The 12,754-nt window shown below is 48.2% G+C and overlaps 1 protein-coding gene across 3 annotated transcripts in view; it reads left to right on the forward strand.

The window, feature by feature from the left end:
- LOC142905246 (solute carrier family 35 member F6-like) overlaps window positions 1-10,911 on the forward strand; it is a 26,184-nt gene extending 15,273 nt beyond the window's left edge. The window contains exons 4-5 of one of the 3 annotated variants that reach the window (XM_076059294.1): window positions 2,812-2,878; window positions 7,188-8,302. In XM_076059294.1, coding sequence (XP_075915409.1) covers window positions 2,812-2,878; window positions 7,188-7,532 — 412 coding nt within the window. In that variant the 3' untranslated portion in view covers window positions 7,533-8,302. The other 2 variants (XM_076059296.1, XM_076059295.1) reach the window with 2 other exon arrangements.
- Window positions 10,912-12,754: the final 1,843 nt, after the last annotated feature.

Genomic DNA, 12,754 nt, shown 5'->3' on the forward strand with positions numbered 1-12,754 from the left:
TACCACTACCACTACTACCACTACCACCACTACTACTACCACTACCACCACTACTACTACTACTACCACTACTACACTACTACTACCACCACTACCACTACTACCACTACTACTACCACTACTACACTACTACTACCACTACTACTACCACTACACTACTACTACCACTACTACTACCACTACTACACTACTACCACTACTACCACCACTACTACTACACTACTACTACTACCACTACTACCACTACCACCACTACTACTACCACTACTACTACCACCACTACTAATACCACTACTACTACCACTACTACACTACTACTACCACCACTACTACTACTACCACTACTACTACCACCACTACCACTACTACCACTACCACTACTACACTACTACTACCACCACTACCACTACTACCACTACTACTACCACTACTACACTACTACTACCACTACTACTACCACTACTACACTACTACCACTACTACCACCACTACTACTACACTACTACTACTACCACTACTACCACTACTACCACTACTACCACCACTACTACTACACTACTACTACTACCACTACTACCACTACCACCACTACTACTACCACTACTACTACCACCACTACTACTACCACTACTACCACTACTACACTACTACTACCACCACTACTACTACTACCACTACTACTACCACCACTACCACTACCACTACTACACTACTACTACCACTACTACTACTACCACTAGTACTACACTACCAATACTACACTACTACTACCACCACTACCACTACTACTACCACTACTACACTACTACTACCACTACACTACTACTACCACTACTACTACCACTACTACACTACTACCACTACTACCACTACTACCACCACTACTACTACACTACTACTACTACCACTACTACCACTACCACCACTACTACTACCACTACTACTACCACCACTACTACTACCACTACTACTACTACTACTACACTACTACTACCACCACCACTACTACCACTACTACTACCACCACTACCACTACTACACTACCACCACTACCACTACTACCACTACTACTACCACTACTACACTACTACTACTACCACCACTACTACTACTACCACTACTACTACACTACTACCACTACACTACTACTACCACTACTACCACCACCACTACTACACTACTACTACTACTACCACTACACTACTACTACCACTACCACCACTACTACTACCACTACTACCACCACTACTACTACACTACTACTACCACTACACTACTACTACACTACTACTACTACCACCACTACCACTACCACCACTACTACTACCACTACTACTACCACTACTACTACACTACTACTACCACTATTACTACCACTATTACTACACTACTACTACTACCACTACACTACTACCACTACACTACTACTACACTAGTAATAGGTTTTACCCTTTTAACTGGCACAAAAACTGACACCTTTATTCAAGGCATCGTGTCTGCAATAACCACAACACAAGCAGTCAAAATACAAACACAAAAAGACAACTCTGATAATAATAATATTATTGGCACTGTCCTTGAATTTGATTGGTCCACACCAGAGACAGCTTTTCTTAGAGGCCCTTTAGTCTCTCCATTGGTGTTGGACCAGAAGACGCCAAAAGGCGTACAACTCAAAAACAGCGCACCATCAGAGTATTGAGGGCTCGGGGTGAGCATTAACATTATGAGACCTCCTTTGCCAGTAACAGGATATCGTGATAGGTTTTACCCCTTTTAACTGGCACACAAAAACTGACACCTTTATTCAAGGCATCGTGTTTGCAATAACCACAACACAACGCAGTCAGAGTTATTGAGGGCTCGGGGTGAGCATTTACATTATGAGACCTCTCCTTTGCCAGTAACAAGATTCAGGAATAGGTTTTCACCCTTTTAACTGGTAAGGCTTCGGATGACCGCTGGGGATTTCGCGATCAGCGGGTTCCTTGCGGGTGGGAAGGTTTTTCGGCTTGCTACGGTGGGACTCTGCCGAGCGTAGAGGCAAGGATTGGTGCGGGAGGGGGCGTGGGGTTGGGGTTGGGGGTTGGGGTGGGTTTATTTGGGCAGTGAGAGACAGAACAATATTAATAATAATGATGATGATGATGCAGGAAAACGCATGTCAAAAAAATGGTTATGAATTGATTTGCATTTTAATGAGGGAAATCAGTGTTTGACTCCTCTGCAAAACACTACACGATACACTACACTATACACTACACTACTATACACTATATACTACACTACTATACACTAAACTATACACTACACTACCATACACTATATACTACACTACTATATACTACACTACTATACACTACACTATACACTAAACTACTGTACACTACACTATACACTACACTACTATACACTACACTACTATACACTACACTACTATACACTATACACTACACTACACACTACACTACTATACACTACACTACTATACACTACACTATTATACACTACACTACTATACACTACACTGTACACTACACTATACACTACACTACTATACACTACACTACTATACACTACACTACTATACACTACACTACTATACACTACACTACTATACACTACACTACTATACACTATACTACTATACACTACACTACTATACACTACACTGTACACTACACTATACACTACACTACTATACACTACACTACTATACACTATATACTACACTATACACTACACTATGATGATGTTGTTGTTGATGTTGTTGTTGATGATGTTGTTGTTGTTGTTGATGTCTCTGCGTAGTCTCAGGACGGTGGTGATTTGGGCTGTGAGCCTCCTCCTGAGATGGGAGAGCTTCAAATATCTCCAGGTAACATCATCATTATCATCAACATCAACAACAACATCAACAACATCATCAACAACAATATCAACAACAACATCAACAACAACATCATTATCAACATCATCAACAACAACATCATTATCATCAAAATCAACAACAACAACATCATTATCATCAACAACAGCATCAACAACATCATCAACAACAACATCAACAACAACAACATCATTATCATCAACATCATCAACAACATCAACAACATCATTATCATCAACAACATCAACATCATCAACAACATTATTTTCATTATCATCAACAACATCAACATCATCAACAACATCATTATCATCATTATAATCAGCATCAACATCAACAACATCAACATCATCATCAACATCAGTTACATCCCTGTCTCTCTATCTGTGTGTGTGTCTATCTGTGTGTGTGTCTATCTGTGTGTGTGTTGCCGGACGGGCAACTCTGTCGTGGACAGTGCTGTGGGGGGAGATCCAATTTTGATTGGCTCCTCCCCTCATGGCGTCTGTGACCACTACAGGGGCTAAACGGGGGCTCTGGACGGGTGCGAGGGGCTGGTAACCCCTCCACCTTCAATTAATTACCACTAAACCACGAGTTAAACTGAAATATGTAACTAATAAGCTTGTGCCGGAGGCCCCGGGGGGCCAGGCGTCTATGACGTCTCCTGGCCAAACCCCAATTGGCGGAGCCAGGAGATTGAATATCTACCCTCGGGGCTCCTCCAGAAGCAACGAAAAGCCACTACGGGTGGCCATGTGGAATGTTCGAATGCTCACTACGGAGGAGAGGCTGCCACTCCTCTGTCGGGAGCTGGACCGGTACCGCCTGGATCTATGCGGCATTCAGGAGGTTCGGTGGACCGGCTCTGGCTCCTGCCACCATGAGGGGTGGACAGTCCTCTACTCGGGGCAGCAGACTGCCAAACAACACGGTGTGGCTCTTCTTTTGAACAAAAGAATGAAGGGGGCGTGGGAGCGTGGCGGTGAGGTGTGGGAAGCTGTAAGCCCCAGGCTACTTTGGGCTCGCCTTCCCATCAACCGGAGGCGAGGAATGGTGGTCGTGGTTACTTATGCCCCCACCGAAGACGAACATCCGTGGAGGGATGCAGGCAAAGCCGATGAGTCAGATGCCTTCTATGACCTCCTGTCACAGGTCCTGGCTAAAGTGACCCCTTGGGATAGAGTCATCATGTTGGGTGACTTCAATGCCCAAGTTGGTCATGATACTGGCACCTGGTCTGGAGTGATTGGAGGGCATGGGCCAGATCAGCTCAATAACAACGGTAGGAGGCTGCTAGATTTTTGTGCAGCCCATGGGCTTGTAATTACCAACACGCTGTTCTGGCATCGGCGCATCCACACAACATCATGGATGCATGCCGGGTCCAAGCAAGAACATCTGCTGGACTACATAGTGACGGACCAGCGGATGCGAGCCCATGTCCTTGACACCAGGACCTACCGTGGAGCTGATCTGCCCTCTGACCATCGACTAGTCATCTGTAAGATGCGCCTGCCATTCTTCCACTCCGGTGGTAGGTGTACACCCAGGACCCCATTCCGACCTAAAGTGGCCTGGTCTCAGTTATCTGATGAAAGTTGCAAGCGAGAATTTCATCATCGCTTGCGGCTGGGATTGGCATCGTCCCCGACTCCTCCTGATGTCGAGGGTAAATGGGCGAGGTTTAGGACTGTGACTCATGCAGCTGCAATGGCTGCTTTAGGTACGCGGTCCAGACCTCCCCAGAGACCCTGGCTGACAGAGGAGGTTGAGAAAAAGCGACAGGCCCACTGTCATCGGCTACAGAATCCCACGTCAGAGAATGAGGAGGCTTACCGCAGCCTTCGCTCGGAGGTTCGGAGAGCCGTGAGGCGCTGCAAGGATGGGTGGTGGTCGCAGGTTGCTGAGGAGATGGAGTCTGCCTCAGTGGCCCGTGATCACAAATCTCTATTTAACTCCATCAAAAAAGTAACCTGCAGCGCCACACCTATTACCATCATTAGGGGAAAAAACGGTGATCCAATCTCCGACCCCCAGGAACAGGTTTGCAGATTTGCTGAGCATTTCTGTGAGGTCCTGGGGGAGGGAAAATCCCTCAGCCAGGAAAACATCGTGGCACAAAGTGAGGATGACCCTGCTGAGGCTGTGGTGCCTCAAATATTGGAAGAAGTCACCCCCTGTGAGTGGCTGGCTGAGGTGCCATCTGTTGAGGAAGTACTGAAGGCAATCTGGAGTCTGAGACCAGGAAAGGCAGCGGGCAGAGATGATCTCCCAAGCGAAATGCTGAGGGAGGGTGGCGTTTGTGCACAGACTGCCCTATATGACATCATAACAACAGTCTGGACCACTGGACGGGTTCCGCAGGATTGGAAGGATGCCCTGGTGGTCCCCCTTTTTAAGAAGGAGGACCGCACAGACTGTAACAACTACAGGGGCATCTCGCTCCTCAGTGTGCCGGGAAAGGTCCTGGCAAGGATTATTTAACATCGCCTTGCCAGGCACGCTGAGGAGAGGCTTGCGGAGCCCCAATGCGGTTTCAGGAAAGGGCGGTCCTGCACAGATGCCATATTTTCTGTCCGTCTGCTACAGCAGAGGTGTAGGGAATTCCAACAAGACCTACATCTCTGCTTTATTGACCTGGTCAAGGCCTATGATACCATCAGTAGGCCTGGGCTCTGGGTCATTCTTCGTGTTTTTGGAGTACCTGACCCTCTGCTCACGATCATTAAGGACCTTCATGATGGTGAGCGGGCCAGGGTAAAACTACGTGGCCGGGAGTCAGAGCCATTCCCTGTACACCTTGGGGTGCGACAGGGATGTCCTCTGGCTCCCACATTATTTAACATCTATTTTGACCACGTAGTTCGTGAAGCCTTCAATAGCTGTACCGGGGGAATCTCCATATGGTACAGATATAATGGGAGGCTGATCGATGCCCGGGTGCGGTCAAGGGATGGCTCCCTATTGCTCAACCACGTTATGTATGCCGATGATTTGGTAATAGCTGCTCAGTCACAGGAGGAGTTGGAGACGCTGCTGCTGAGACTGGAGCGTGCCACTAAGAGGTGGGGCCTTACCATCAGCCCCACCAAAACTAAGCACCTGCCTGGGTATTTTGTACCATCGGACACTCCACCCCCACAACTCCCAATCGGTGATGCGGCAGTTGTGGAGAGAGTGGAGAGTTTCCCATACGTGGGCAGTGTGCTTATGACTGGCTCCAGTTTAACAGCAGAGGTCTCACTCCGAATCAGTCGAGCGGCAATATCTTTTCATCGGTTGCGTAACGCTGTGTGGAAGCTACCTGGTCTGTCGCTCCGCACTAAGCTTCAGGTCTTCTCGGCCACGGCCATTCCCTCCCTTCTCTACGCTTGCGAAACGTGGACCCCCCTAATGGAACATCTTCGCCGGTTAGAAACATTTAGGCTGGCCTGCCTACGATCCATCCTGGGTTTAACCAGACTGGATTGTGTGAGGAGCTCACAAATCCTTGAAAGATCTGAGCAAGGTCCCATCGATGAGCTCCTCCGGCGGGCAAGGCTGCGATGGCTGGGTCATGTAGCCCGCATGCCCAGTCACCGCATGCCAAAACAGCTTTTGTTCGGCCGGATTGAGGGGGCTAAGCGGGCGCGGCACGGGCTAGAGAAGAGATGGAGTGATGTGGTACAGGAGGACGTGGAGCTGAGTGGACTTGCCGATGACCGGTACCAGCGGTGTCAAGATCGGCCTCTGTGGAGGAGGCTCGTGAAGGATGCTACTGGGCAGTTGGAGGCAGTCGCCCTCCAACAACAACGGAAGGCGGAGGAGCGACGCTCACAACAACGAGCAGAGCGCCGGGTGGCTAAAGCATAGCAGGTTGGCACAGTAGGGGTCACAGGTGGTGCATCAGCCACTCATCTCAGTCATCTCAGTCAGTCGACCCGTGGCACCTGCTGGGTCTGCCCCGTGACCTCCTGCCAGCGGGCGTTCGACACTTCACGTGGCCTCAAGGTGCACATGGCCTGGCACAAGCGTCGTGGTGACGTCACCACCACTTAGTGGCGAATGGCGGTTGTTGTTGTTGTGTCTGTCTGTGTGTGTCTATCTGTGTGTGTGTGTATCTGTGTGTGTGTCTATCTGTGTTTTGTGTGTCTATCTGTGTGTGTGTCTGTGTGTGTGTGTGTCTATCTGTGTCTAGGTGATTGGCTTCGTTGTCTTACTGAGTGGAGCGGTCATCTACAACGGAGTTATGTCTGTGTGTCTATCTGTGTGTGTCTATCTGTGTGTGTCTATCTGTGTGTGTGTCTGTGTCTAGGTGATTGGCTTCGTTGTCTTACTGAGTGGAGCGGTCATCTACAACGGACTTCTGTCTGTGTGTGTCTATCTGTGTGTGTGTCTATCTGTGTGTGTGTGTATATCTGTGTGTGTGTATCTGTGTGTGTGTCTATCTGTGTGTGTGTCTATCTGTGTGTGTGTATATCTGTGTGTGTGTATCTGTGTGTGTGTCTATCTGTGTGTGTGTCTATCTGTGTGTGTGTCTATCTGTGTGTGTGTCTATCTGTGTGTCTGTGTGTGTGTATATCTGTGTGTGTGTATCTGTGTGTGTCTGTGTGTATCTGTGTCTATCTGTGTGTGTCTATCTGTGTGTGTCTGTGTCTAGGTGATTGGCTTCGTTGTCTTACTGAGTGGAGCGGTCCTCTACAACGGACTTCTGTCTGTGTGTCTATCTGTGTGTGTGTGTCTATCTGTGTCTATCTGTGTGTGTCTATCTGTGTGTGTCTATCTGTGTGTGTCTCTCTGTGTCTATCTGTGTGTGTCTATCTGTGTGTCTATCTGTGTCTAGGTGATTGGCTTCGTTGTCTTACTGAGTGGAGCGGTCATCTACAATGGACTTCTGTCTGTGTGTCTATCTGTGTGTGTCTATCTGTGTGTGTGTCTATCTGTGTCTATCTGTGTGTGTCTATCTGTGTGTGTCTATCTGTGTGTGTGTCTGTGTCTAGGTGATTGGCTTCGTTGTCTTACTGAGTGGAGCGGTCATCTACAACGGAGTTATGTCTGTGTGTCTATCTGTGTGTGTGTGTCTATCTGTGTCTATCTGCGTGTGTGTCTATCTGTGTGTGTCTATCTGTGTCTATCTGTGTGTGTGTCTATGTGTGTGTGTCTATCTGTGTGTCTATCTATCTGTGTGTCTATCTGTGTGTGTGTCTATCTGTGTGTCTATCTGTGTGTCTATCTGTGTCTAGGTGATTGGCTTCGTTGTCTTACTGAGTGGAGCGGTCATCTACAACGGACTTCTGTCTGTGTGTCTATCTGTGTGTCTATCTGTGTGTGTGTGTCTATCTGTGTGTGTCTATCTGTGTGTGTCTATCTGTGTGTCTATCTGAGTGTGTCTATCTGTGTGTCTATCTGTGTGTGTCTATCTGTGTGTCTATCTGTGTCTAGGTGATTGGCTTCGTTGTCTTACTGAGTGGAGCGGTCATCTACAACGGACTTTTGTCCCCCATTGTGGAGCGGTGCCGTAGACACGGACAGACTGAGGACGAGACAACCTCCCTCATCAGAGACGAGTCTTAGTGTCTATGTGTGTGTGTCTGTGTCTATCTGTGTGTCTGTGTGTGTCTGTGTCTATGTGTGTGTGTGTGTGTGTCTCTGTCTGTGTGTGTGTCTGTGTGTGTGTGTCTGTGTCTATCTGTGTGTCTATGTGTGTCTGTGTCTATGTGTGTGTGTGTGTCTGTCTGTGTGTGTGTCTGTGTCTATCTGTGTGTCTATGTGTGTCTGTGTCTATGTGTGTGTGTGTGTGTGTCTGTGTGTGTCTGTCTGTCTGTGTGTGTCTCTCTGTGTGTGTGTCTGTGTCTATGTGTGTGTGTGTGTCTACGTGTGTGTGTGTCTGTGTGTGTGTCTGTGTGTGTGTGTGTATCTGTGTGTGTGTCTATCTGTGTGTGTGTCTATGTGTGTGTCTGTGTGTGTGTCTGTGTCTATCTGTGTGTGTGTCTATCTGTGTGTCTATCTGTGTGTGTCTATCTGTGTGTGTCTATCTGTGTGTGTCTGTGTGTGTGTCTATCTGTGTGTGTCTATCTGTGTGTGTGTCTATCTGTGTGTGTCTGTGTCTCTGAGTGAGTCCATATTTCACAATCCGCGTCTAACCTCAGGGAACTGACAGTTGTCGATTTAAAATTCTTAATTTTCACTGGCTACTAGTGGTGAGTGCCTTGTGCACACATATGGAGTGTAGTGTATAGTGTAGTGTAGTGTGTAGTGTAGTGTGTAGTGTAGTGTATAGTGTAGTGTATAGTGTAGTGTAGTGTGTAGTGTATAGTATAATGTAGTGTAGTGTATAGTGTAGTGTATAGTGTAGTGTATAGTGTAGTGTATAGTGTATAATGTAGTGTAGTGTATAATGTAGTGTATAATGTAGTGTATAGTGTAGTGTACACTATACACTACACTATACACTACACTATACACTACACTATACACTACACTATACACTGTAGTGTACACTATACACTACACTATACACTACACTATACACTACACCATACACTACACCATACACTACACTACTATACACTATACTATACACTACACTACACACTACACTATACACTACACTACACACTACACTACACTCTACACTACACACTACACTACACACTATACACTACACTATACACTAAACTACACTACTATACACTACACTACTATACACTACACTACTATACACTACACTACTATACACTACACTACTATACACTACACTACTATACACTACACTACTATACACTACACTACTATACACTACACTACTATACACTACACTACTATACACTACACTACTATACACTATACACTGCACTATACACTGCACTATACACTACACTACACACTACACTACACACTACACTACACACTACACACTATACACTACACACTATACACTACACACTATACACTACACACTATACACTACTCACTATACACTACTCACTATACACTACTCACTATACACTACTCACTATACACTACTCACTATACACTACTCACTATACACTACACACTATACACTACACACTATACACTACACACTATACACTACACTACTATACACTACACTATACACTACACTACTATACACTACACTACTATACACTACACTACTATACACTACACTACTATACACAACACTACACACTACACACTACACTGTACACTATACACTGTACACTATACACTACTATACACTATACACTACTATACACTATACATTACTATACACTATACACTACACACTATACACTACACACTATACACTACACACTATACACTACACACTATACACTACTCACTATACACTACTCACTATACACTACTCACTATACACTACACACTATACACTACACACTATACACTACACACTATACACTACACTACTATACACTACACTATACACTACACTACTATACACTACACTACTATACACTACACTACACACAACACTACACACTACACTACACACTACACTACACACTACACTGTACACTATACACTGTACACTATACACTACACACTATACACTACTATACACTATACACTACTATACACTATACATTACTATACACTATACACTACACTATACACTACACACTACACTATGGTGGTGGTGATGGTGGTGGTGAGTGATGGTGATGGTGGTGAGTGATGGTGATGGTGGTGAGTGATGGTGATGGTGGTGATGGTGGTGGTGGTGATGGTGGTGATGGTGGTGATGATGGTGGTGATGGTGGTGATGGTGGTGATGGTGGTGATGGTGGTGATGGTGATGGTGGTGATGGTGGTGGTGATGGTGGTGATGGTGGTGATGGTGGTGATGATGGTGATGGTGGTGATGGTGGTGATGGTGGTGATGGTGGTGATGGTGATGATGGTGGTTTGTCTTTGAAATCTTTTCGGGGGTTGGGGGTGGAATTGTGTTGACGATGGCGATGATGATGATCACTCGAAGCTATTTTGATAAATAAAACGATTGAGCCACCATTGTATTGAGGCGTCACTGACGACAGATCTTCGCTCAAGGGGCTTGCGCCAGTAGTTCTCTTAAAGACTTCTCTTCACACGCAGCGACTCCGTTGTACTGCCCGCTCACTGCCTACACTCCACACACCGGAGGTAGGCTACTGGGAGGTCCCTCGCACACCCACAGACTACTCTAGCCCAGTGCTCATTACCCTCTACCCTGGGTACCATCGCTCCACCGGGGGTAGAGGTACCGGGGAGGTCCCTAGCACACCCACAGACTACTCTAGCCCGGTGATAATCTCCCCCTACCCTGGGTCACATCGCTACCCCTGGTGAAGGCTACTGGGGAGGTCCCTCGCACACCCACAGACTACTCTAGCCTGGTGATAATTACCCCTACCCCGGGTGACATCGCTACCCTGGGGGTAGGCTACTGGGAGGTCCCTCGCACACCCACAGACGACTCTAGCCCGGTGCTCATTCCCCCTACCCTGGGTACCATCGCTTTCCCAGGGGTAGAGGTACCGGGGAGGTCCCTAGCACTCCCAGAGACTACCCTAGCCCGGTGATAATTACCCCCTAGGCTGGGGTCCCATCGCTCCCCCCAGGGGTAGAGGTACTGGGGAGGTCCCTAGCACACCCACAGACTACTCTAGCCTGGTGCTAATTACCCCCTACCCTGGGTGACATCGCTACCCCAGGGGTAGAGGTACCGGGGAGGTCCCTAGCACACCCACAGACGACTCTAGCCCAGTGCTCATTACCCTCTACTCTGGGTACCATCGCTCCACCGGGGGTAGGCTACTGGGAGGTCCCTAGCACACCCACAGACTACTCTAGCCCGGTGATAATTACCCCCTAGGCTGGGGTCCCTTCGCTACCCCAGGGGTAGGCTACTGGGAGATCCCTAGCACACCCACAGACTACTCTAGCCTGGTGCTAATTACCTCCCTACCCTGGGTACCATCGATCCCCCTGGGGTAGAGGTACTGGGAGGTCCCTAGCACACCCACAGACTACTCTAGCCTGGTGATAATCTCCCCCTACCCTGGGTACCATCGCTCCCCCGGGGGTAGGCTACTGGGAGGTCCCTAGCACTCCCACAGACTCCCCTAGCCCGGTGCTCATTCCCCCAACCCTGGGTCACATCGCTCCCCCGGGGGTAGAGGTACTGGGAGGTCCCTCGCACACCCACAGACTACCCTAGCCCGGTGATCATTACCCTCTACCCTGGGTACCATCGCTACCCCAGGGGTAGGGTACTGGGGAGGTCCCTAGCACACCCACAGACTACTCTAGCCTGGTGCTCATTACCCCTCTACCCTGGGTACCATCGATCCCCCAGGGGTAGAGGTACCGGGGAGGTCCCTAGCACACCCACATACTACTCTAGCCTGGTGATAATTACCCCCTAGGCTGGGGTCCCATCGCTACCCCCAGGGGTAGAGGTACTGGGAGGTCCCTCGCACACCCACAGACTACTCTAGCCCGGTGCTCATTCCCCCAACCCTGGGTACCATCGCTACCCCAGGGGTAGGGTACTGGGGAGGTCCCTAGCACACCCACAGACTACCCTAGCCTGGTGCTCATTACCCCTCTACCCTGGGTACCATCGATCCCCCTGGGGTAGAGGTACTGGGGAGGTCCCTAGCACACCCACAGACTACTCTAGCCTGGTGATAATTACCCCCTACCCCGGGTACCATCGCTCCCGCAGGGGTAGGGGTACCGGGGAGGTCCCTAGCACACCCACAGACTACTCTAGCCTGGTGATAATTACCCCTACCCCGGGTCACATCGCTACCCCTGGTGAAGGCTACTGGGAGGTCCCTCGCACACCCACAGACTACTCTAGCCCACCATACG

Source organism: Petromyzon marinus (genome assembly GCF_048934315.1).
Source record: "Petromyzon marinus isolate PM22_M1 ecotype Great Lakes invasive population chromosome 85 unlocalized genomic scaffold, UKy_Petmar_22M1.pri1.0 chr85_unloc.4, whole genome shotgun sequence".
Taxonomy (NCBI): domain Eukaryota; kingdom Metazoa; phylum Chordata; class Hyperoartia; order Petromyzontiformes; family Petromyzontidae; genus Petromyzon; species Petromyzon marinus.